Source organism: Eublepharis macularius, chromosome 4 (assembly GCF_028583425.1).
Source record: "Eublepharis macularius isolate TG4126 chromosome 4, MPM_Emac_v1.0, whole genome shotgun sequence".
NCBI classification, from domain to species: domain Eukaryota; kingdom Metazoa; phylum Chordata; class Lepidosauria; order Squamata; family Eublepharidae; genus Eublepharis; species Eublepharis macularius.
The window spans coordinates 174,048,769-174,074,625 of record NC_072793.1 but is presented as its reverse complement, the minus strand read 5'-3'; the positions used below and the strand labels follow the sequence as shown (position 1 = coordinate 174,074,625).

At 43.7% G+C, this 25,857-nt stretch overlaps 2 protein-coding genes across 2 annotated transcripts in view; both read left to right on the top strand.

Annotated features, from left to right (window-relative positions):
- Positions 1 to 17,136, top strand: part of LOC129327106 (zinc finger protein 420-like) — a 38,907-nt gene extending 21,771 nt beyond the window's left edge. Inside the window, exon 7 of the mRNA XM_054975542.1 lies at positions 15,634 to 17,136. Within this exon, the coding sequence (XP_054831517.1) occupies positions 15,634 to 16,850 (1,217 nt within the window). The 3' untranslated portion in view covers positions 16,851 to 17,136. The remainder of the gene's footprint in view (positions 1 to 15,633) is intronic.
- Positions 17,137 to 23,228: 6,092 nt separating this feature from the next.
- The window catches only part of LOC129327867 (zinc finger protein with KRAB and SCAN domains 7-like), a 38,599-nt gene continuing 35,970 nt past the window's right edge, over positions 23,229 to 25,857 (top strand). The window contains exon 1 of the mRNA XM_054976619.1: positions 23,229 to 23,294. The gene's annotated coding sequence lies outside the window, so the exon portion shown is untranslated. The remainder of the gene's footprint in view (positions 23,295 to 25,857) is intronic.

The following is a 25,857-nucleotide window of genomic DNA, read 5'->3' as shown; positions in this document are numbered from 1 at the left end:
GAAGACCGGGACATTTGAAATAAAAAGACATTTAAATTTTACGCCACGGAGTTAAGGAAGAGAGCGGACTCGTGGGAGCGAGCCAAAGCAAGCCCCACGATGTCAAAAAAAGAGTGGCAATCGGCAATAGAAAACCTGGACAAAAAACTTTTAGATGTGATTAAAGAACTTAAGGACACGAAATTGGAGCTGATTAAAGAGGTTAAAGAGGTCAAACAGACAGTAAAATCGGAGCTGTCAGAAGTGAAAAAAGGTATGGAAACAATACAAAGTGAACTACAAGGAACGCAGCAGAGAGTTAAAACAGTAGAAGACGCGATGGAGAACTTAGCAGACACGCAACAAACAGAGATGAGACTGATGAGGGGAAGAATGTCGGTTGCAGAAACTAAACACATGGAGAAGCAGCTACGGTTTCGTGGCTTGCCAGAAGTGGAAGGAAAGTCAGCGCAAGAACAGATGACTGAGGTGTTAGCTGAATACCTGGGGAAGGAGGAGGAGGAAGTTGTGGCTATCCTAGATGTGGCATACCGTGTAAATTCGAGAATTGCAACCCAGAGGAAACTACCAAGAGACGTGATTGTGCAGTTTACGACACGAAATATGAAAGAGAAGATTGTGACAAAACAGTTTCAAGATCCATTGGAGATTGATGGCAAGACGATTATCATAATGAAGGAATTACCCAGGTCAGTGTTATTAGATCGGAAAAAATATAAAGTGCTAATTCAGATCTTGAAGGACATGAAAATCAGGTACAGATGGGAGTTACCAGAAGGTGTGTCCTTTGAGTTTGGAGGGGCCAAAAAGCGTATCAGATCTGAGCGAGAGATGGAGCGATTTATAAGGGACAATGAAAAGGACTTACCAACAAGATCATGAGTATGGAGTGTAAAGTTTTATCTTGGAATGTAAATGGACTAAATTCACCAAACAAGAGAAAAAGTATTTTCCACTGGCTATTAAAACAAAAATGTGATATTGTTTGCTTGCAAGAAACCCATATTCGAAAGCAGGATGCAAAATATTTAAAAATGGGGAAACTGGGCAATGAATTTGTAGCGGCCTCTAATAAGAAAAAAAGAGGAGTGGTGTTGTATATAAAAGAGGAGCTACAGCCAAAATTTGTAATACAAGACGTGGAAGCCAGATTTATAGCAGTGGAATGTACATGGAACTTAAAAAAAGTATTGGTAGTCGGAATTTATGCACCTAACGGTGCAAAAGAGAACTTCTTTGAGGATTTGAGGAAGCAATTAGATGATCTTTCATACGACCAGATAATTCTTGCTGGAGACTTCAATGGAGTGACGAACTTGGAACTAGATAAAAAGACATCAACTGTACAAAAGAAAAGAGGATTGTTACCAAAGCTTTTTTTTGAGCTGATACAACAGGAGACTTTAGAAGATGTATGGAGAAGAGAAAATCCTAAAAGTAGACAATTTACTTTTTACTCTTCAAGACACTGTACGCTATCGAGAATTGATATGATCTGGGCCTCAAAAGACTTAGCGTTATGGACTAAGGAGGTAGAAATAATGCCGATGGTAGGCTCAGATCATAATCCAATCATGTGGAAATTAGGGAGGAGGAGAAAAAGGAAAGCATGGAGAATAAATGAGGACTTGTTACAGGAAGGAGAGAACGTGGAGATGTTGAGAAGAGAGACAAAGTTCTTCATACAATATAACGTGAATAAAGAAGTACCAACTGACAAAGTTTGGGATGCCTACAAGGCGGTAATAAGGGGCATACTAATGGACTTAAATGGCAGAGTGAGAAAAAAGAAAGAGGAGAAGAGACAAGAGATTGAGGAGAAAATAAAAGCCAAAGAAATACAGTTAAAAAAGAGACCAGGGAAAAAGAAATTATACCAGGAAATTAAAATACTTCAAGAACAGCTGACAGCAATGAATAATAAAGAATTGGAGTGGAACCTTAAAAGACTGAATCAGAAAGTGTTTGAAGGAGCAAATAAACCTGGAAAGTATTTGGCATGGCAACTAAAAAAGAGAAGGGAAAAGAAAATAATAAACAAAATATGTGAGGACAATAAAACGTATCTGGAACAGACTACCATTAGTAGAGCCTTTTACAAATTTTACGCTAAGTTATACAATAAGAAAGAGGTGAATAAAGAATCAATAGCGACATATTTGGAGAAAATGAAACTCCCAGTAATTTCGGAAGCTTGGAGAAATAGACTGAATAATGAAGTAACGGATGAGGAAATAAGTAAGGCAATACAATCTGCAAATCTGGGAAAGGCGCCAGGGCCAGATGGACTTACGGCTAAATTTTACAAGACAATGGCCAATGAACTGGCACCATTCCTAAAAGAGGTGATCAACGGAGTTTTAAAGGATCAACGGATTCCAGGTACCTGGAATGAAGCGAATATATCACTGATCCCTAAAGAAGGCCAAGACTTGACAAACGTGAAAAATTATAGACCTATATCGCTACTTAATAATGACTATAAAATCTTTGCGAAGATACTGGCGGAGAGACTGAAGGGGTGGCTTTCGGAAGTTATTGAGGAGGAACAAGCAGGCTTTTTGCCAGACAGACAAATCAGAGACAACTTGAGGGCAGTGATAAATGCTATTGAATACTATGATAAGCGTTGTGATAAGGAGGTTGGTTTCTTCTTTGTTGATGCTGAAAAGGCGTTTGATAATTTAAACTGGGACTTTATGTTTGCCACTATGGAAAAGCTACAAATGGGAGAAAGATTCATTAGAGCAATTAAGGAAATTTACAGAGACCAGAATGCAGCAATTGTGGTGAATGATGAAGTGACTAAGAAATTAGCTATAAGTAAAGGAACAAGACAAGGTTGCCCGCTGTCTCCGCTGTTGTTCATTTTGGTATTGGAGATCCTGATGATACAAATACGACAAGATGAAGAAATCAGTGGAATAAAAATAAAGGATTATTCTTATAAGGTCAGAGCATTTGCGGATGACATAATGCTAATTGTAGAAGACCCAATGGAGAACATGCCAAAAGTGATAGATAAGATTAAGGAGTTTGGGGATCTGGCAGGTTTTTATATCAATAAAAAGAAATCAAAGGTATTATGCAAAAACATGACTAAGCAAAAACAACAATCGCTAATGGAAATAACGGAATGTGAAGTAACAAATAAGGTGAAATATTTGGGAATTGAACTGACTGCAAAGAACATAGACTTATTTAAAAACAACTATGAAAAACTATGGACTCAGATAGAGAGAGATCTGATCAAATGGAACAGACTGAATTTGTCATGGTTGGGAAGGATTGCAGCAGTGAAGATGAATGTGTTACCAAGAGTAATGTTTTTGCTACAGACAATACCAATCATCAGAGACTCTAAGCAATTCGAAAAATGGCAGAGGAAAATATCAGACTTTGTATGGGCAGGCAAGAAGCCTCGAGTGAAAATGAAAGTTTTACAAGATGCAAAAGAAAGAGGCGGAATGCAACTGCCCAATCTAAGACTTTACCATGACGCAATTTGCCTAGTGTGGTTGAAAGAGTGGATGACATTAAAGAATAAGAAACTACTAGCTCTAGAGGGATATAAAAAAATATTTGGATGGCACGCATACCTATGGCATGATAAAGTAAAGGCGAACTCAATGTTCCTGCATCATTATATACGGAGAAGTTTATATATAATCTGGAAGAAGTACAGAATCTATTTACAAGAAGGAACCCCTTTGTGGGTAGTTCCATATGAGGTGATAGACCCGAGAGCTGTTGATAATGAGCAACAATGTTTAACTTACAAAGAAATAACTAGAATTGAAGCATCTAAACTCAGAATAAAGACTCAGGAGGAACTATCACCTTATTACGATTGGTTCCAGTACAGACAGATTAGAGATTTATATAACTCGGACTCTGTAAAGGGAGGTATACGAACAGAGAATTCGGAACTAGAGCAGACCCTTCTTAAAGAGGATAAGAAAAGAATATCCAAGGTATACCAAGTACTGTTGAAATGGTATACTGAGGATGAAATAGTTAAAGTACAAATGGTGAAATGGGCCATAAACTTCAACAAAGAAATAATAATGGAGGCATGGGAATACTTGTGGAAGACTACAATGAAGATAACGACATGCACCAGCATTAAAGAGAACATTTACAAAATGATTTATCGTTGGTACATGACACCAAAGAAGATTGCGCTAGGGAATTTGAATACTTCTAATAAATGCTGGAAATGCAGGAAGCACGAGGGCTCCCTCTATCATATGTGGTGGACGTGTGAGGTAGCTAGGCAGTACTGGGGGGAAATAATAAGAGAAATGAGTGAGATTTTACAATTTCAAGTAAATAAGAACCCAGAACTCCTGCTACTAAACCTGGGAATGGAGGGAATTCCAGCCCATCATAGGACGTTGATATTTTACATGACGGCTGCAGCTAGACTTTTGTACGCGCAAAAATGGAAAGTACAAGAAGTGCCAACTATTGAAGATTGGATTTACAAATTGCTGTATATGGCAGAAATGGATAAAATGACAAGAAAACTGAGAAATCTGGACCCAGGACAGCTTAACACAGACTGGGAGAAGCTGAAACAATATTTGGAGAAGAAATGGGAGGTGGGAGGAGAACTGTGGCAGTTTGAGAACTATTGAAGTATAATAAAATGCAGAGGGGGGTGACTTTACCGGGGGGGAGAAGAGGTAAAAATGAATCTCTAAGCAGTTATGTTATTAGATTGATATATATAGAATAATAAATAGAATATTGATAGAAAATAACTAATCATAAGGGTTAACTATAAGGATTGACTAACTAATAATATTTTCTTTCTGATTTTGTACAATGTACCAAACTGAATATGTTTATATGAAGGTATATATGAGTCAAATTGATTGATATCATATATAGATCTATGATTGAAGGGAATAGAAATATCAATGTAAACAAATATAACTAAAACAGAAAGAAGAAGATAGAATGAATAATATATAGAGTATAAGTTCAGTTGGTTGATTTATATGATTGTATGGCTTATATAGTTTACATAGTTTACGTTATACAGAAATATTTGAAAACGGAATTATGGGATAAATTGTTTATCCATTATGGGTACAGAGCATTAAAAATAGTTAAAGAAGTATTGCTTAGAATAAAAGGAGAATATACATTTGATTAGATAGAGGAATATATAAAGAGTAAGGGAAAAGGGACAAAGGGTTGGAAAACTGTTGGAAGTCAACAAAAAAGGGGGGGAAAGGGAGGGGGTTAGAAATTGGGAAATGGGAAAATTGACTGTGATGTGTAAATATATGATCCTAACCCAATAAAAAAATTTTCAAAAAAAAAAAACATTCTAATCTGGAGAACCGGGTTTGATTCTCCACTCCTCTGCTTGAAGCCAGCTGGGTGACCTTGGGTCCATCACAGCTCTCTCAGAGCTCTCTCAGCCCCACCCTCCTCACAGGTGGGGATAATAATAACATACTTTTTAAACTGCTCTGAGTGGGCATTAAGTCGTCCTGAAGGGCGGTATATAAATTGAATGTTGTTGTTGTTTGAGTACAGAATGGAAATCCTCTTCATCAGGGCTTTTTTTCTGGGAAAAGAGGTGGTGGAACTCAGTGGGTTTCCCTCAGAGAAAATGGTCACATGGCTGGTGGCCCCACCCCCTGATCTCCAGACAGAGGGGAGTTTAGATTGCCCTCCCTGCTGCTCCAGGGGCGCAGAGGGCAATCTAAACTCCCCTCTGTCTGGAGATCGGGGGCGGGGCCACCAGCCATGTGACCATTTTCAAGAGGTTCCAGAAATCCGTTCCACTGCGTTCCAGCTGAAAAAAAGCTCTGCTCTTCATTAAAGTGGCACAAATGCAGCCAGACAGCAGAGAACTGAGGAAGGTACTAATAATAATTGGGTGGGGGGAGGAGAACATGAGGCAGGAGAAAGGTCCTCTTGTTTCACACTGATTCGTTTCCCATGCAAGTGAAAACAAGGTTGTGCTCATAGATTGCTGCCTTTACCTATAGCCCTTTGAAGTTTTAATATCTGCCCATGAAGCTAGGCCTGGCCCAGAAATGAAACATTTTATCGTTGTGTGTCAAAGCAGAATGGAGCTGTGTGATCACAGCTTCTCTATGGTCTAGGCATATTTCATGGAGGTGTGTTCAAACTGATGCTGGAACGTAGCAATATGGAAGTTGTGGCATCACATGGAGATGTCCTGGAATTGCAGTTGATCTCCAGATGACAGAGTTCACTTCCCCTGGAGAAAAGGGCTGCTTTGGAGGCGGGATTCTGCAGTAAGATACAAATCCCACCCACCCCTAGATTCCACCTCCACCCACCCCCAATCTCCAGGAATTTCCCAACCCTAAGTGGAAAGTTTGAAGAAAACGTTGATCCTGTGTGTACCAACTTTTTCACAAGTTACAGTACTATTACAGCAGACTTGTATTTTCCTAACAGTCTGGGAATTTACACTGAAAGCATACACAATGTTGACGTCTTCATTGAAATCCAAACCAAGGATGCCTACAAATAAATTTTCTAAAAAGTCTGTCAAGCTTTCCCCTTCCTCCTTTTCTTGACACCCTTAATTTTAAGAGAACTTCTATGAAGCTTGTTGTCAACGTTTCCAATTTTTTTCTTCTAATTCAGACATGTTATCTTTGCTATTTATTAGTTATTTCCTCATTTACAGCATAGTTGGAATCCAGAGATTCAACTTTGATCTTTACTCTTTCCTGGCCTTTCACCTCTTTTAAAATCCCTTCTGTCTTTTTTCCCATTTATAATCAATTTTTTATCGAGGGATTTAGTATTTTCCCCAATAGTTATAATTATTCTGTCCTCAAAGTTTCTGAACTCATTCACAATTAGTTCTCTAATTTCACTTAGAGAAAGAGAAGACTCTCACGTCCCCTTGGTCTTAAGTATTTCATAAGGATTTTTTTTCTTTGGCATTTTTATTTATTTACTAAAGGGGTACCTGCTCGCTCCACACACCAAATCCATGGTTTGCTGCCCTTGCAATGGATATGGCAGGAGGGGGAGGGGCGGGCGGGGAGTTTTTCACTTTCCCAGCCGCAGAGCAAACATCCAGGCTTACCATATCCCCACTAGCCGTTCAAGCAGTAGCCTGTGGGGAGACTCAGGGCCAAGCTACAAGTGACGAATGACACTTGCCTGGCAAGTGAACAGACTCACCTGTATTCCTCCCTGTTCACTTGCCATTCACTTGCCCTCCACTTGAACAGGGAGGAATACAGTGAGTCTGTTCACTTGCCAGGCAAGTGTCATTCGTCACTTGTAGCTTGGCCCTCAGAAGCTGGAAATGGCTCCAATGTGTCTCTCCGGGAATCCCGAGAAAGCATTTCACATTTCAAGGGACCCAGGAGAGAAAATGCAAACGGAGCTTCTGAGGAAAGGGCAGAGAGGAAAGGTTACCCACCATCATCTCTGCACATGCGTAAAAGCATTTGGACCATCCGTTCTTTTTCCACGAAACTTCCTCCCCTCCCTCCCTTTGTATGCTGGGGCAGAAGAGCGCTCTGCACATGCTCGGAGGCGCCTGGCTTTTGGACCTTAGAGGCTTGCCCACCTCCCTTTCTTGTAAAGCGGCCAGCAGAGGGCCCCGGTGCGCTCAAACGGAGCAGGAAAGGGCCGCGCTTCTCTCTCGGCGGCCGGGTTTGCATCCGGGAGAGGAGGAGGAGGAGGGAGGGAAAGAAAGGAGGGAGCCCGCCAGGATCCTGGCGTCGTCTGGCAGCGGGCAGAGGGGGGAGGCGGAGCCGGATCGGCCCGGGGGGCTCCGGGTCACCCCAGAAGTGCAGAGAGCCGGCCGGGGCACCCCCGAGCGGCAGCCACCGGCAGCCACCGGCCGAACACCCCAGCTGATTCCTCCCCGAGGATTTCCCTTCTTGCCTCTCCCTCCGACTTGTCCTCCCGGAATCAAAGGCGCCCTTTTGCCCAGGTGGCTCCAGAGGGATGGAGGCGGCACCACTGGGCCAGGTAAGGATTGGGGGACGCCGGCTGGAAAATGCGCAGTCGAGCCCTGTCCAAATCCGCACTTGCCACGCAGCGAGAGAGGCCCCGGGTCCTTTCTTAAGACGAACCAAAGCTTCTCTGTATAGTGAGCAGATGCTGGCATTCGTGGGAGGACTTCCCTGCCCATGAGTTTGGGAGTTACGGACTCCAAAAATGCATCACCCCAAGCCAGACCCATTTCCAAGCAGCCTGGGGGATCGCCTCCTCCCCTCTTCCCCGTCCGTTCCCATCACAGGATAATATTTGCTTCGTTTAGTAGGCTGCTGGAAGGCAGCCTCCCTGCTGTCTCCTCTCAGGAACTATTATTCAGAGATATACTACCTCTGAACATGGAGGTTCTGTTTAGCCATCACAGATAAGCATCCACAAATTTGTTTAAACCCCTTTTATAGCCATTTAAGCTTGCACATTTTGGGGGCATGAATGATAACGCATGCAGAGAAAGTACTTGCTTTAGCATTTTCGAAATGCTTCATGTACATCATCTCAGACCTTGTAATGTCCCTAAGAGGCAGGCTAATATTCTTCCCTTATTGGAAAGGAGAAACAAAGGCTGAGCGAGAATTAGTTTCCTAAAGCCACCAGCGACTTTTTGGCAGAAGCAAGATTCGCACCAAGGGCTTCCTGATTTGTAGTTCTGCCTTTTAGCTTCTATAACATTATTAAATGTAGCGGGCCATAGTGAATGAATTCTTCACTGCTTAGCAGTCTGTGCAGACTGTTTGGTTTCAGAAAGCTGTGGGGTGTTTTCTGCTGAATTGTCAGGTTTTGTATTTTATTGTACAGATTCTGCTGGGTTTAAACATTTAAAATCAGTCTGAGCCTGTCAATTGTGGCTCTGAGCCCTCGGCTTCCGGGTGGAAAGACTGAACCTGGAAACATTTGATTAAATGAGCATTTAACTTGTATGTCAACATGAATTAAAAATGATGTAAATTTCAGAATGGCGTTCCCCCCCCCCCCATACACAGGAGATTGTGAAGCACCTGAATTGCATGAAAATGGAAGTGGAGGAGAAGCCAAAGGTCTCGGATGATCCTTCATGCAAGGTTGGTCAGGATACCCTTCCCCCCCCCCAATCTTTTTCTCCAAGCCTGCGAGCTGTCAAGAGGCTTCGCTCCCTGCATAGACGTATGTGCATGTATGTTTAGGGTGTTTCAAATCCCTTTTGTGACACCCCTTCCACCCCAAAACTGCTCCTAAATTTTTGGGATCCCTCTTCTTCAGTAGCTCGTGGACCTTCAAATATTCTGCCTCCCAATCTCACATCCCCAAACCACTAGATGGTGGGCTGTGCTTGTGTATCAGCTACCAGGCACATGGGTAGGAATTTCAATGCAGTCTGACCGCATGGCAAGAAAAAGGGTTTTTATTATTTTTTACAAAGAATTTACAGCAGGATATATTCTACCAAAAAGCCAACACTGATTAATGGGAGTTAATCAGAACACAGCCTAAGATGTTTTGGAGTACTGGAAATAATCCAAAAGAGGAGAACCAGCTAATATAACCTGATTACTTTACTTCTCGACATTCCTCTTCCAGGGGATGGGCCCAAGGGAAGTAGGAGCTTAACAAAAGCTGCTCTCCAACCTTGGCCGAGCATCAGGCACCCTCCCACCTTGGCATGCTTTTCACAAACAAGTGGGCAGTTTTAAAACCACCACCCCCATCTCACAGCTGGTAGGGACTCTTTGGTAGCAATCATATTTCAGGTAGGGTCTGGCTACCCACTACCCACGAGACCTGTGTTGCCAACACATACTACCCCACCGCAGCTCAAGATATTTTAAGGGTTTTAGACTGGAATATTAAGACAAATCCATCCATGCCCCCTGGGGACAGGTCCTCTTAATGATGAGATTTTCCTCTTCACATAAGATGTGTGCATTGTCCCAAAGCAAACAGCTCCCCCCTGTCCATCACAGGTCATGCTGGGAGCAAGTCTGTCTGACTTTGTGTTTTTGAAGGGGTGGCATAGTGTAGAGATTGGGGCCCTGATCTCACATAGCATGTGCAAAGCAGCTGGAGCTTGGTAGCAATCTAAGCAGCTGGGGCTGGCTGCAATCTAAGCGGTTGTGGGAAATTCTAACAATATCACACATACACACACACTGGCTGTCTTATTCTCAGGCCATCTTATTGCGGGAGGGTGGGGGCTGCAGTCTATGAGTCTGGATTGATCCACTTTGGGGAAGTTCTCATCTCCCTTGGAGCTGGAGTCCAGGAATCTAGGAAAGTTGTGTTTGGTACACATTAAATTAGGGATCGTTATTTTATGTATGCGCATTATGTGCCATCCAATGGCTTCAGACTTGTGGTGACTCTGTGAATAAGCACAGCTCCGATCTTGTAAATCAGAGGCCGTGGCTTCCTTTACTGAGTCCAGCCATCTCCTTTTGGGTCTTCCTCTTTTCCTACAGCCTTCTGCCTTTCCTAGCATTATTGTCTTTTCCAGTGAGTCTTGTCTTCTTATGATGTGACCAAAGTACGATAACCTCAGTTTTGTCATTTTAGCTTCTAGGGAGAATTCAGGCTTGATTAGATCTAGAACGCACTTATTGTCTTTTTAGATATCATATAGAGTATCCGTGAAACTATCCTCCGGCACTGCATTTCAAATGAATCAACTTTCTTCCTGTCATCTTTCTTCGCTGTCCAACTTTCACATCCATAATCCTTATCCTCAAGGATCTTTTCTATCTCCTTCATGGCTGCTCTTCTAAGTGTCAGTCTTCTGATTTTTTGGTTGCAGTCTCTCTTTCGGCTGATGACTGAGCCAAGGAATAGAATATCTTTAATAATTTCAGTTTCTTCTATGTCAAACTTAAAATTCTTTGTTGTCAACCTTAAAACGGTGCAATTCCTCGTAGTCATTACTTTTGTCTTCTTGATGTTCAACTGAGATCCTGCCATGGCACTTTGTTCTTTAACCTTCATCAGTTGTTGTTTCAAGTCTTTGCTATTTTCTGCTGGTAATATGGTGTCATCGGAATATCTCAGACTGTTAATCTTCCTTCCTTTACATACGTACGTGCCCTCAAGTTGCAAACTATTTTTGGCGACTCCAGCAAGGGGCTTCCAAGGCAAATGAAAAGCAGAGGTGGTTTGCTGTTGCCTTCCTCTGAAGAGTCGTCTTTGGTGATCTCCCGTCCAATTAACTACTGATCCTTCTTAGCTTCCAAGATCTGATGAGATCTTGAAAAAAATGAGTTTTAGATTTGTGTCAGAATGAATGAAGACTGTAACATTTCAGACTTTCTGGTTTTTTCCTCCCATGTCCAGGATGTCTTGGAGCACTTGAGCCATGTAAAAATGGAAGCAGAGGAGAAGCTGCTGGTCTTAGAATATCTCACCTCTCAGGTTGGTCACCCCTGGAGCATGACTGCACAGCTGTGTGCTTCTAATGGGGAGGCATTTATATTATCATTGTTTGTAAAAACAAAGGACATATAGAAGAAAATAATAATAATAACATGCGATTTATATACCGCCCTTCAGGACAACTTAATACCCACTTAGAGCAGTTTACAAAGTATGTCATTATTATCCCCACAACAACAATCACCCTGTGAGGTGGGTGGGGCTGAGAGAGCTCCAGAGAGCCATGACTAGCCCAAGCCCTTCCAGTGGAGGAGCGGGGAATCAGACCTGGCTCTCCAGATTAGAGTCCTACCGCTCTTAACCATTACACCAAACTGGCTTCCCCAAACTGGTTCCCTGACTTAATCCTGACTTAACAGGATTTTTAAGACAACGTCTTAACAGGTCAAAGACAGCAAACTAGACTCCTTCCAGTGTGAATGGAAAAACTCTTCTCCTTCACTCGAGCGCAACACATCTGTACGCCAGTTTCTACCCAAACTGTTTTGAGTTCATCGTGATAACACACCCATCTCCTGTCACAATTAGATTTTGCCCCAGTATTAACAAAAGAAAATAGTTTCTTGAAGCCTATAACTATTTATTCATTTATTTTTTATTTACTTCATTTATACTCAAACCTTTTCTCCCCAGCGGGGACCCAAAAGGCTTACATAATTTTCTTCTATTCTGTATTATCCCCACAACAACCCTGTGGGGTAGGTTAGTCGGAGAGTGTGTGACCATCCCAAGATCACCCAGTGAGCTTCCATGGCAAAGTGGGGATTCAAACCTGGGTCTCCCAGATCCTAGTCCAACACCCTTAACCACTATACCGCGCTTGCTGATAATTTGATTCGACTCCAGGAACAATTACAGGACGTGCATACTGCCCTAAGGCAGGGAATTAGGAATAGAAGGAATAAGGTAGAGAAAGCCTGGGTTTGAGCTGTACGTTTCAGGCCAGGTTTTCCCATCTAAGCCCACCTCCACCCCTAAGGAGAAAAGATGCACTTTTCAAGATGGGTAGCTATGATTTAATCTCCCCTCTTCCCCTCACTACAGTCCCCGGGCTTTTCCTCCCCATTGCTCCTGGTTCCTGCCTTGGGGGCTCCGTCCATTCCAAGACTCCTCTCTCGATCTCCTAGTTCTCGGTGTCCTGCTGTTCGCGCCCCCCCCCCATTTTCCCATGCTTCCAGAGAACTCTTCCTCTTAACATCCCCCCGTTTCCCGTGGCACTGTCTTTTATTCTCTTTCCGTCTGTCCTGTTCCTCAGAGACGAGCTCACATTCACAGAACTGTCATGGACTGGCCAAGAGTGACGCAGAATGGGGTGTTTTAATTGCCAAATACTTTAATAATGATTGGATTAGGACTTGCCAAGGTAGATATATGAAATATTTTTTCCTTTCAGTTACCAAATATCTTGACTGCCAACTGCCTTTTAAATTTTCCTGTTGTCTTGCCTTCAGTTGTTCCAATTGTAGTTCCTACAAATTAATCTTTTAAAAAACAAGGGTCTCGTTCTTTTATGGGAAAATAATGCCACCAAGAAAGGTTTGGAGAGGGAAACCAAATATCACCACGAAGTTCCTCTTCCCTCCTGCTTTTTCTTGCTGGTCAATAATAGTTTTATTGTCCCTGTTTGGATATTTAAAGAAACACATTCTTTCTTCCCTTCTTCCTCCAGGGTGGGGTGTCCTTTGAAGAGGTGGCTGTATATTTCTCCCAGGGGGAGTGGGCCCTGCTGAGCCCCGCCCAGAGGGCTCTCTACAAGGAGGTCATGCTGGAGAATTTTGGGAACGTGGCCTCTCTAGGTAAAGGTCATGTTCTCCTTGCTGTCTCCTACATGCTGAAAGGAGTGATTAAGGCTAGGGGTGTGCACAAGGGAAAAATACGGGTTTCCGTGGTGGCCAGCTGGGCGGTGAGGAAGGCCAGAGTTAAGTGGAGTGATGGGAGGGAGCCCTTTTGAAAGGCCCCAAAGCTTCCCGAAGCGACCTTAATCGCTTTGGGAAGCTTTGACTCAGGGTTTCCAAAACAGGGCCAGCATGCTAGCCCCAGTTCAGGAACCCCAAATCTTTATGAATTGGTTCCGATTCGGGCATTTTCCCCGAATCGGAAACCCGAAGCATACACCCCTACATCTCAGTGCTCTGCAAGGAAGCCACTGATTCAGAAGGATATGGCCAGGCTGTTGTTCATGGGCACAGTGGCCTATCTCTGCTAACCTCTATGATCCTTCCTTGGATGTGGGAGGGGTTGTGGGTTCTCCTTGCGGAGAGGGAGCCCCTGCCTGGCCTCCCTGTGCCTGGACCACATGGCAGGCATCAGAAGAGTTGCAGAGTTATGCTTGGTCTGGAGAAGGTAGGAGGGTCTATATAGGGGCTTCCCTCCAGTCTGAGCCTTGCCTTACCTCTGCTGAGATACGGCTGTGGAGGGAACTCTGCTGGCTTCTCTGCCACTGACTGAGTTCTCAGCTGAGCCAGAAGCAGGCACAGAACTGCCAGTGCCAAATGGATGATACATGCCCATAATGTACTCTGCCCCCTTCCCTGTTCCTATTACTGCCAGTTGGGTCAGGGCAGGATGAACTTGCATCAGAATCACTGGATAAAGGTGCACAGCGAAGAATGATGATTATGTTGGTTTTCTTCCCTGTAAAAGGACCTCTGATTGCCAAGCCTGACCTCATATCCTGGCTAGAAGAAGAAGAAGAGCGGTTTGTCCTGTTCTCTGATGAAGAGGAGGGGTTGGCAGGTAGGTTCCTAAGTCTGTTGTGGGACTGTGTGTTGCTTGTGGTTCCTTCCAAGGGCCAGTAGGTTTCTGAGATCTTGTTTCTCCTCCTCAGAAGGTCTTGGATGGGTTCAGGCACCATTTCAGCGTTCTGGTGCCTGAAGATCATGAAAACAGTCAGCTTCTTTCTTCTACCCAATCTGATCCTTTTTTCCAAGTTGAGCTGAGTTTTATCCAGGCAGGGGCTGAAATGGTGCCGGGGGCAGTGGAGCCCTGGATTCCTAGCCATGTGCCCTGCTTCTGGTTCAGTCTGTGGACATTGCCCCATTTGGCAGCTGTTCCTGGCTGCTGAAATAGGGAGGGGGCAGGGAACAAGAGGTGCCAGCATTTACTGACGGGGAAGGCTCTCAGTCCCATTTAACAGGGAGTTGGAGAGTCATGAGGGATTTCAGCTCAGCTGAGCAGACCTCCCTCCCCAAAAGGAAGACCTCCATCCTAGCTTCTGAACAGGGCTGCGTCTCTCTCTCTCTTGAGGGCTGTTTGCCTTAGTGGGAGTGAAATAGCCTGCTGGGGTGCTAGGTGGAAGCATCACAGTGTTAGCAGGAGAGCTCTGCTCTACAGATACCTTGATGGGGAGGCACAGAGTATTCACTAGTCCAGCTGGAGTGGGGGAGTGACCCAGAGCTGAGTCAGATGTAACACCGATTCTAAGCAACTAGATGCCATATTGCTGCTGGACAAACTCATGGTGAATGGAGAGCAAAGTCATTCCCCAGGTTGGGGTCCTATTTTAAATGTCCCTTTATTTTTGACCCTTTTTTTTTTCCACGCTCCGTATTTCTTCCCATATTTCATTACTAAAAAAAAAAAGTGCTGAAACTACAGGCTTTGTGGGGGGCCCTTCTCCTTTATCATCCTGGAAGGGAAAAAAGAAGATGAAGATTTTGTTTTGAAAATGTTGGGACATCAAGTCATCAAACTCTTGCATTCTCCAAAGCAGTTATTTCAGTTCATTCCCTAATTTCATGTTCTATTTTTTTCTCTTTCTTTCAGCAGGTGGTGTGTGGGAGTTGGCAAATGAGCATCCAGTGGTGGAGAGAGAGCATATATATTCAGATCTGAAAGAGAACGTTGAATATTGTGATGAACTGAGGATGAAGGAAGGAAAATACTCACTTAATAGGAGGAAACATCCTGGGCTTTTACAAGATGAAGATTCTATAGAAATTCCACCCCTTCAAAAAATATATAAAGAAAACAGTAGGTATGAATTCTCAATAAGTGGAGAAAGATTTTCTGAAAAATCAATCATTGGTGTGCATAGGAACACCTGTAACAGAGAGAAAACATTTAAATGCCCAGCGTGTGGAAAAACCTTTGAAAAGAAAGTTATTTTCACTTCCCATAAAGGAACTCACGCAGTAGAGAAACCATATAAATGTCCAGAGTGTGGGGAAAGCTTTGGGGGGAAGAAAATCCTAAATTCTCATGAAAGAGTTCACATGGGAGAGAAAAAATATAAATGCCTGGAGTGTGGAAAAGGCTTCAGTCAGAGTGGACACCTTACTTCCCATCGAACAATTCACACAGGTGAGAAACCTTATAAATGTCAGGAATGTGGAAAAGGTTTCAGTCAGAGTGGAAGCCTTACTTACCACCAGAGAATTCATACAGGGGAGAAAAAGTATAAATGCTTGGAATGTGGAAAAACCTTCAGTCAGAGTGGACACCTTTGTGCCCATCAAAGAATTCACACAGGGGAGAAAAAATATAAATGTCTGGAGTGTGGAAAAAGATTCAGTCACAGTGGACACCTTTCTTCCCATCAAAGAATTCATACAGGGGAAAAACCATATAAATGCCTGGAGTGTGGAAAAACCTTCAGTCAGAGTGGACACCTTTCTCACCATCAAAGAATTCACACAGGGGAGAAAAAATATAAATGTCTGGAGTGTGGCAAAAGTTTCAATCACCGTGGAAACCTTATTTCCCATCAAAGAATTCATACAGGGGAGAAACCATATAAATGCCTGGAGTGTGGGAAAAGTTTTGGGAGGAAGGAAAACCTCAATTCTCATGAAAGAGTTCACACAGGGGAGAAAAAATATAAATGCTTGGAATGTGGAAAAAGCTTTGGGAGGAAGGATAATCTAAGTTCCCATCAAAGAATTCACACAAAGGAGAAAAAATACAAATGTCTGGAGTGTGGGAAAAGCTTCAGTCACAGGGTAAATCTTTCTTCCCACCAAAGAATTCATACAGGGGAGAAAAATTATAAATGCCTGGATTGTGGGAAAAGCTTCAGGCAGAGTGGCCACCTTACTCGCCATCAAAGAATTCACACAGGGGAGAAAAAATATAAATGTCTGGAGTGTGGCAAAAGCTTCAGTGAGAGTGGAAGCCTTACTTCCCATCAAGGAGTTCACACAGGGGAGAAAAAATACAAATGCTTGGAGTGTGGGAAAAGCTTTGGGTGGAAGAAAAGCCTAAATTCTCATCAAAGAATTCACACAGGAGAGAAATCATATAAATGCCTGGAGTGTGGAAAGAGCTTTGGGTGGAAAGAAAGCCTAAATTCTCATCAAAAAATTCACACAGGAGAGAAATCATATAAATGCCTGGAGTATGGAAAAAGCTTCAGTCAAAGTGGATGCCTTATGTTGCGTTTTTCCCCTGTTACGGTACCTATATTATACCAGATCCCTGCCTTCTTGGTGTTCCCTTAGATTTTTGCTTTCACCAAGGGCTCTCCCCTTAGTTCTCTGTTTGACTTATAATATAGGAAGGCTTAGTTATAGATGGTAGAATGACAGAACAGTCAGCGTGTGTTGGCAGCTTTGAATTAAAAAGGCGATTCTTTATACTAGATGAAACAGGTATTTTACTTGAACAAAAGTAGAGTTTATTTCTAAGTACATATGTGTTGTGCTTTGAATGGAATTAATAAGCAAATAGGGGTTTCAAAATAGGTAAAACTCTTCAAATGTTTCCTCACAGTCACAAAGAGCAAGAGTCCAGTAGCACTAGCACCTGTAAGACTAACAACATTTGTGGTAGGGTAGGAGCTTTTGTGAGCCACAGTTCACTTCTTCAGATACTTCCGCTGTGGCTCACAAAAGCGTCTACCCTACCACAAATTTTGTTAGTCTTATAGGTGCTACTGGACTCTTGCTCTTTTCTACTGGTACAGAAAGACTAACACAACTACCTATCTTGATCTATCCATCACAAAGAGTAATTTTCCTCAGTTGCTGCTTAGGTCAAAACAGTAAATAGCCTCAGTCACAGAGAATTATTTCCTTTAAATGTCTCTTAGGCTGGTTTAGTCTATGAAGTCAAACACACAGGCCTCTTCCCTCAGCACTTCTTTCACAGAATAACATTCACCCATCAACTGACTGAACTTTTCCCTCAGGTCCCGTCTGACTAAACTGCTGTTCACTCCGCCCATTCAATCACAGCACTCCCCAATCACCCATCCAGCCCTCCTCCTCCTCGCTGTAGAGGCCTGTATTTTTTTAAAATAGTATTTTATTTTAATTAACAGTTCAATGTAACAACACGTAACAGATCAACATACAAGCATAAAACATCCATCTCGTAGAAATTAAAACATTAACATTATTGATATTATTGAATAGTTACATAACTTACAATGCTAAGTAAACTTGCATTATTTAGGGTAATCAGTAAAAAAAGATGATAAATCTTTAGGAGGATGTATATCGTTAACAATTAAGAATTCAAAAAATTGAAACCATTTAGATACAAAGTTAGTTTCTTTTGGGCAGAGTTGTATTTGGCTAATAAGTTCTGAGATCTTGTCCTGGGTATAGTAATCCCATAATTTAACTAACCAATTGTCAACAGTGGAGATTTTAGGTGATTTCCAGTAGAATGCTAATAATGACTTGGCTGCCATCAAAAAATTGCAGATTAACTCTTTCCTTATATTAGAGGCCTATATTTTGAACCATAGTAAACACACTTTCAAAATCCTGCATTCCTTAACTGACATAAAACACAACAACAATATTTATCTGGCAAAATATTACACCTTACTTCCCATCAAGTAGTTCACATGGGAGGAAAAAATGTTAATGCTTGGAGTATGGAATGATTCAGTCATAAGACACAACTTACCCATCAAACAATACGGAAGAAACCATATAAATGGTTGTTGTGGGTTTTCCGGGCTGTATTGCCGTGGTCTTGGCATTGTAGTTCCTGACGTTTCGCCAGCAGCTGTGGCTGGCATCTTCAGAGGTGTAGCACCAAAAGACAGAGATCTCTCAGTGTCACAGTGTGGAAAAGATGTTGGCAGGTCATTTATATGTACTCAGGAGGGGTGGGGTTGAGCTGAGTCATCAACCATCATCAACAACCATCATTTTCCGGCCGTGAAAGCCTTCGACAATAAACCATATAAATGTCTGCAGTGTGGAAAAAGCTTCAGTGAAGAGTAGAAGCCTTCATTCCCATCAATGAATTCACACAGGGAAAAACTGTTTAAATACCTGGAGTGCAGGGAAGGATTCAGTCACAGTACACATTTGGCTTCCCATTAGGGAATTCACTGAGGGGAGAAACCACAGAAACGTTTCAAGCATGGAAAGAGTTTGCATTGGAGCAAACTGGATTATAAAATGAGATGGCAATGCAATAAAGAAGTACAATACATGCAGTAGGTAATACCATAAAACTTTTTGAGGCAAAGTCTCAATGTCCCAAAGGAGCTGAGAACTGTGTCTGGGGTCTTGGCTTACGTCTTGGAGAAAGATGGCAGAGTTCAGAGCAAAGCTGAGTCCCTATTCTGAGTGGTCCTTGTTAATGGGGTGGTAATGGAGAGTGCCCTCAAGTCATCGCTGACTTAGGGTGACCCCTGGTCAGGTTCTCATGGGAAGAGACTAAGAAATGGTTGGCCATTGCCTGCTTCTGCAACCCTGGTCTTCATTGGAGGTCTCCCATCCAATTACTAATGAAGGCCAACCCTGCTTAGCTTCTGCGATCTGATGAGATCAGGCTCACCTGGGCTATCACATGGGAGATATTATGAGAACCGTGGTCATCTTGTCCCTGGTATAAAATGGGCAAAAAGGGGAAACGGAATGGTGGAAAAATGGCTTCCACTCCGTCGTCTCCACCCCTGGGACCAAGGGATATCACCTAGGGTGAGTTAGGGGCTCTCTCTTGCTCTCTGTTGTCCTTCGTTCTGATGGATCTTTCCTCAGATATATAGAAACCCTTAGCATAACTGAGAGGGCCCAGCTTTTAACTCAATGGGTCAGAGGGGGCATGGATCAGTGGGGTGGACTCTTAGAAGAACTGTTTTCAAGTCTTGCTCAGAGGCCTTATGAATCAATTGACAGTGTCTTTCTCACAACTGCATTTGCTCTGTTCACGGGGGGCTCCATTTTATTCACTTTCCCCACCGCTGAATTCTGAAGAGAACTGTGTGTTATGCTTCAATAAACTGTTAATTAGTCTCAGTTAAATTACCGAGTCCGAGTCTGTTACTGGTTCAGCGTGGGCCTCTAGGGCAAAATCCTGTTTGGATTTACAAGTTTCAGGGTAGAGTCAAACCCTGCATTGACTGGCTGTGGCTCTTCAGGGGAAGACCTCCCAATGCCCTTCAACTAAGGTTGCCAGCCTCCAGGTAGTGGCTGGAGATCTCCCGGAAGTACAACTAGTCTCCAGGTCATAGAGATCAGTTCACTTGGAGAAAATGGCTACTTGGGGGGGGGGGGGTGGACTCTATGGAGTTATGCCATGCCAGGGTCCTTTCCCTCCCCAAACCCCACTTTCTCCAGGTTTCACCTCCCAGATCTCCAGGAATTTCCCGACTCGGAGCTGGCAACCCTACTGAGATCCTTTCCTGGCCTCTCCTGCTCTGGGATCCTTGAAGATGCCTGAGAATGAATCTGGGAACTTCTGCATGCGAAACAGACACTTGACCACTGATCAACTGACCCTCTACTGCAAATGTTTTTGTTGCTCTAGGCAACCTTCTCCCTCTGCCCCTTATTCTGATACCTGCCACAGAGTTAATTTTCAGAAAGGTCTATGCAGCCTTTTCACCTAAATTATAACAATAGGGACACAGACTCCGGGACGAGGGCCTGCAATAAACCAAGAGGCCAACTCTGCCCCCATGTGCACTCCAGCCACACCATCACTGGACCCAACAGCACCAGCTATACCATGTCAGGATCATTCACTTGATCATCTTCCAGCATTATATAAGCCATCAAGTGTCAGCAATGCCCTTCAACTCTCTATATTGGACAAACGGGTCAGTCCCTTCACAAAAGAATGAATGGACATAAAATCTGATATCAAAAATTACAACATTCAAAAGCCAGCGGGAGAGCATTGTAATCTGCTAGGACAGCCCACTGCTGACTTAAGAGTAACAGTTCTCAAACAGAAAATCTTCAAGAGAAAACTACAACGCGAGATGAGTTTATTTGCAAATTTGGAACAATGGATCCCTCGGGGTTGAATCAGGACATAGGCTTTTTCTCGCAGGACAGATGCTAATTTTCTGCACTTCGCAGAAGTACAGTTAATTACAGCATGTATCATAGCCCTGTCGACAGGGCCAGACTAGTACCCAGAAACAGCCTGCTCCAGGACAAACCTAAAGGTACTAACAACAGAACACCACTGGTTGTCACCTATAGTTCCCAGCTCAAACCCATTAAACGTATCATCAGTGATCTACAACCCATCCTGGAAAATGATGCCTCTCTATCAGAAGCCCTGGGTGGATGACCTCTCCTTGCCTACAGACAGCCCCCCCAACCTTAAACGACTTCTCACTTACAATCATGAATCAGCTAGCAGAGTCACCAGCACAGGTACCAGGCCCTGCAACAGACCCAGATGCCAGCTCTGCCCTTATATCTACCCAAAGAGTACAATTACAGGACCCAATGACGTCAACTACACTGTCTCTGGCTCTTACAACTGCTCATCCTCCAATCTGATATATGCCCTCGTGTGCCAACAATGTCCATCTGCTCTGTACATTGGACAAACCAGCCAACCTCTACACAAAAGAATAAATGGACACAAATCTGACATTAAAAATGGCAACATCCAGAAACCAGTGGGAGAACACTTCAATCTACCAGGACATTCCATCAAAAACTTAAAGGTCACTGTAGTTCAACAGAAACCTTTCAAAAACAAAATCCAACGGGAAGCTGCTGAATTGGAATTCATATGTAAATTTGACTCAGTCAGGCTGGGATTGAATAGAGACTATGAATGGTTATCTCATTATCAGAAATAACTGACTTCCTTAACAGAAGCAAACTGATCTCCATATCAGAAGCTACTGTTTGCATCTACTCCTCCCTCCCCTCTCCACCTATATATATGACCAGTTTCTTCTTGCCCTCCATGCATCTGACGAAGAGAACTGTGATTCTCGAAAGCTTATGCTACAATAAAGTTGGTCAGTCTTAAAGGTGCTACTGGACTCTTTTTGATTTTGCTACTACAGACTAACACGGCTAACTCCTCTGGATAGATATCCCATTGTCAGTCTTTTTAATAGTAGCAAAGCCCCATTACTGAACATGAGTGCTGAGTTTTTAATTCCCTGCTTCTTTGGAAAAACAAACTTTCCAGAAGCAGAAGAGAGGCTCTCCTGCCAGCTCCATCTAGTCCAGCCTGGGGGAGGATAGGAAAAGAGGCAGAAGCCTAGAGAAATTCTGCTAAGGATCGTCAACACTGGGAGGGTCTCCTCCTTTGTCCAAACATTTCTGATCTTCTCCAGCAATTCCACCTCTCCTTGCTCAGCCTGCCCCCCCCCCCCCAGCCCCATGGTGGGGCTGCGCCTTCCCAGATCCTTCACCTGGAATCCTGCTTTTTCTCCCAAAGCAAATGTGAAGCCCATTTTGCAAAGTGAAGGGAGGGTAACAGAAGGGGGGGGGGTTGTCCTCTCTGTGGATCAATCAAGGGGGTGATGGAGAGGGGCGATACCCCTGCTGAAGAGTTTCTTTTCATTCCTGCCTCTGCTCAACAGCCAAACAGAACACAAATCGGCGCAATGCCTTTTATGACGGCCAACAAATGACACACGGCAGCGAGCAAGCTTTCGAGTTCTCCAGAACTCTTCGCTAGAGCGGATGTTACCAAAAATAAATAAATGGTGTGTAAAGGGAAGTGTGTTGTTGGGGGGAGGGGGATGGACATCAGGACACGAGGCATGCACATTCGAAGTGGTGCTGGTGTCCTTTTAATAGTGTGGGTTTTTTTTAATAGTAACATTCAGCCAGACGAAGAATTATGCAGAAGTCAGAAGGTCGCTGTGGCTCACGAAAAACTCATACCCTGCCACAAATTTTGCTAATCTTATAGGTGTTACTGGACTCAGAGTTGCAGAGGCAGACAATGGCAAATCACCTCTGTTAGTCTCTTGCCATGAAAACCCCACCAGGGGTCGCCATCTATCAGTCAAGACTTGACAGCACTATCTACACACATATTTATGGACATTTGCATTTAGATACCCTTACATTGTATTACATTGTTTACTGAAATGTCTTTGAAATTGACTGTACTGACTCACACTGTAATCTGCCTTGAGTTTCAGTGAGAAAGGTGAACTATAAAAAAATGAATGAATGAATGAATGAATATCTTATGGAACTCACTGCCAGAATTCGGGAGGAGCCCAAAAGTACGATAACAAGACTTTAGAAGGAAACTAGACACATTTATGTGTCAAAAGAGGTTGGGGAGAACGCCTCAAGCCAAGGTATAATTATTATTAAGCCCTGTTCAAGGCAGCACGGAGTTAAATGCTGAGCAGGCATTCAGATTCGAAATGGGGCTGGTGTACTTTTAATACTTTTTAAAATTTATTATTACATTGCAACGTTCTGGAGAATGGAAGCTTGCAGCTGTTCTGTGTCACTGGGCTGGCCCCCAATAAAAGGTGTTCTGTGGCTTGAGTTCTGGGTTTTTTACTTGGAGGGACGCAAATCATTTTTTCTGGTCAACAGAACCGGAATGGTTAAGGGGAGCAAGCCCGAAATCCTAGAGAAGCCGCCAGGAAAGGGCACGGTGGCGAGGGTACTTCCTGCCCGGACTCCGCCCGTGGGAAAGTGGCCTTTGTTTTTCCCACGCGTGCAGCAGCCTCGGCTCCTCCTTCCGGGGTGAGTTAAGGGGAATCGCGGGGCGGGGTGGGGGCAGATGTCCGGGAAGGGAAAGGAGGTCAGAGGCAGCCCCGATCCGGGAGGGGAAGTGAGAGCCCCACTCGGCGACCTTGAGAAGGACTGAGATTTGCAGGGTGGGTGGACGGAAGGAAGGGGCGGAGAGCCTGGGCGGCCCCGAAGCAGGCAGCGGGGTGAAGGATTGTGGGTCAAGGGGAAAGGAGGCTGGATGCCGGGGGAGAGTTTTCGGGACAGATCCCCAGCAGGTTACCTTGGAACGAGTGAGAAATTTGCAAAGGGAGGGGGAGGGGGGTAATATTTGCCCGGTCCTGATCTGGATGGCCCAGACAAACCCAAAGGCGGAGGGTAAGCGGGGGTCGGGGTGCGGGGGAAGCCCTGGGATCTGCCCTAAGAGCGTTTGATGTGTTTGCAAAATAAAGCACCCTCAGATGGCCGAGGCTGCAGAGGAAATCCGATCCAGGTCGTCAAACCCCTGAGCAGACAGCAAAGAGCTCCCAGGGGAAGGGAGAAAGGGTGCCAGAGGGTCAAGCTCTTTGCTTGGGATTATTAGGAAAGAGATTGAAACTAAAACGGCCAATATTATAATGCCCCTGGCTGGATCTGTGACGCAGCCGCATTTGGAATACTGTGTGCAGTTCTGGGCACCGTGTCTCAAAAAGGAAACTGCAGAGTTGGAAAATGTACCAAAGAGGCTAACCAAGATGATTGGGAGGGGGAAAGCATTTTTCCATTAACAACAACATTCAATTTATATACCACCCTTCAGGACAACTTAATGCCCACTCAGAGCAGTTTACAAAGTATGCCATTATTATCCCCATAACAATCACCCTGTGAGGTGGGTGGGCTGAGAGAGCTCTGAGAGAGCTGTGACTGACCCAAGATCCCCCAGCTGGCTTCGAGTGGAGGAGTGGAGAATCAAACCCAGCTCTCCAGATTAGAGTCCTGCTACCCTTAACCACTACACCAAACTGACTCTTCCTATGAGGAATGGTTGAAGAGGCTGGGACTTTTCACTTTAGAAAATAGATGACTAAAGGGGAACAAGATAGAGGTTTGTAACATTATACGTGGAGTAGAGAGGGTGGGCAGAGAACTTTTTCTTCTCAAATACTAGAACTCACAGGCATCCAATGAAGCTGATGGGCAATAAATTCAGGAGCGACCCAAGGAACTACATCTTTACACAATGAGTGATTAAGCTGTGGCATTCGCTGCCAGAGGACATAGTGATTTTCACTGGCATGGACCGTTTTGAAAGGGAACCAGAAATACCCACAGAGGAGAGATCTATCAGTGGCTACTAGGCATGGTGAATAAAGAGAACCTCCGCTTTCAGAAGCAGCCAACCTCTGAACGGCAGTGCCAGGGGACAACATCAGGGGAAGGCCTTGGACTCTACTCCCTGTTTGTTGGCCCTTCAGAGTAATAATAATAACAACAATAATAATAACATTCGGTTTATATACCGCCCTTCGGGACAACTTAATGCCTACTCAGAGCGGTTTACAAAGTGTTATTATTACCCCACAACAATCACCCTGTGAGGTGGGTGGGGCTGAGAGAGTTCCAGAGAGCTGTGACTGACCCAAGGTCACCCAGCTGGCTTAAGGGGGAGGAGGGGGAATCAAACCCGGCTCTCCAGATTAGAGTCCCGTGCTCTTAACCACTACACCAAACTGGCTCTCCTGTGTGGTAACTGGCTGACCCCTGTGTGGGACAGGATGCTGGACTGGAGGGAACGTTGGTCTGAGCCAGCAGGGCTCTTCTTACGTTGTTCTTATACTTTCGTGAGAGATGTCAAAGTTACTAAAAGTTTGAACCGATGGGGAAATAATTAGTTTTTTCCCTTGGCTTTAGAAAGGGACGGGCAGAAGCCTGTGTGGGCTAATTGAAATACGTTTAATTTTATTCACATCTATATTGCTTTAACAGTGTGCAGTTTATGATTTTTCATGTTAATCTATACTATTTGTTGTATTTTTGAAATTATGAAGTATGGCTTAGTTTCTGATCAAGAATATTGTGAATATACACAGTACTGTTATATTACTTTAAGTGGTCTGAGAGAGCAGAATTGAGAAAAGAGCAGATTTTTGTAGTAAAAAAAGCAAAATAGAATAGTAGTTGGGACAGAAACAGTTATACTGTCTTAATAGGATTTGTATAGCATAGAGTGTAAATCTCATAACACTAAACTACAAAATCATCAATAGGGGCACACATGTTTACAGTACAAAGAGGATCCAGTAATAAATATAATTCAAGCTGCCACAACAATGACAAAGGTTTTAAAGGCACCCTAAAAGATGCTAAGATACTTGGTCGATAGAAGATGGTGAAATATTATGGTATTAAAGACTGGCCAGTTAAAATAAATCTCGACTATAACCATGTTTTGACATAGCCCTCCAAAAACATAAAAGGCCTCTTACCTGGCAAATTGATATGAGGGAGGGAGATTTGGGAGCCACAGCCTCAAAGGCCCTGCTTCTTTTGGCATCTGAGCCTGTCTAGAGCAGAAGAAGGGTTCATCTGAGAAGGG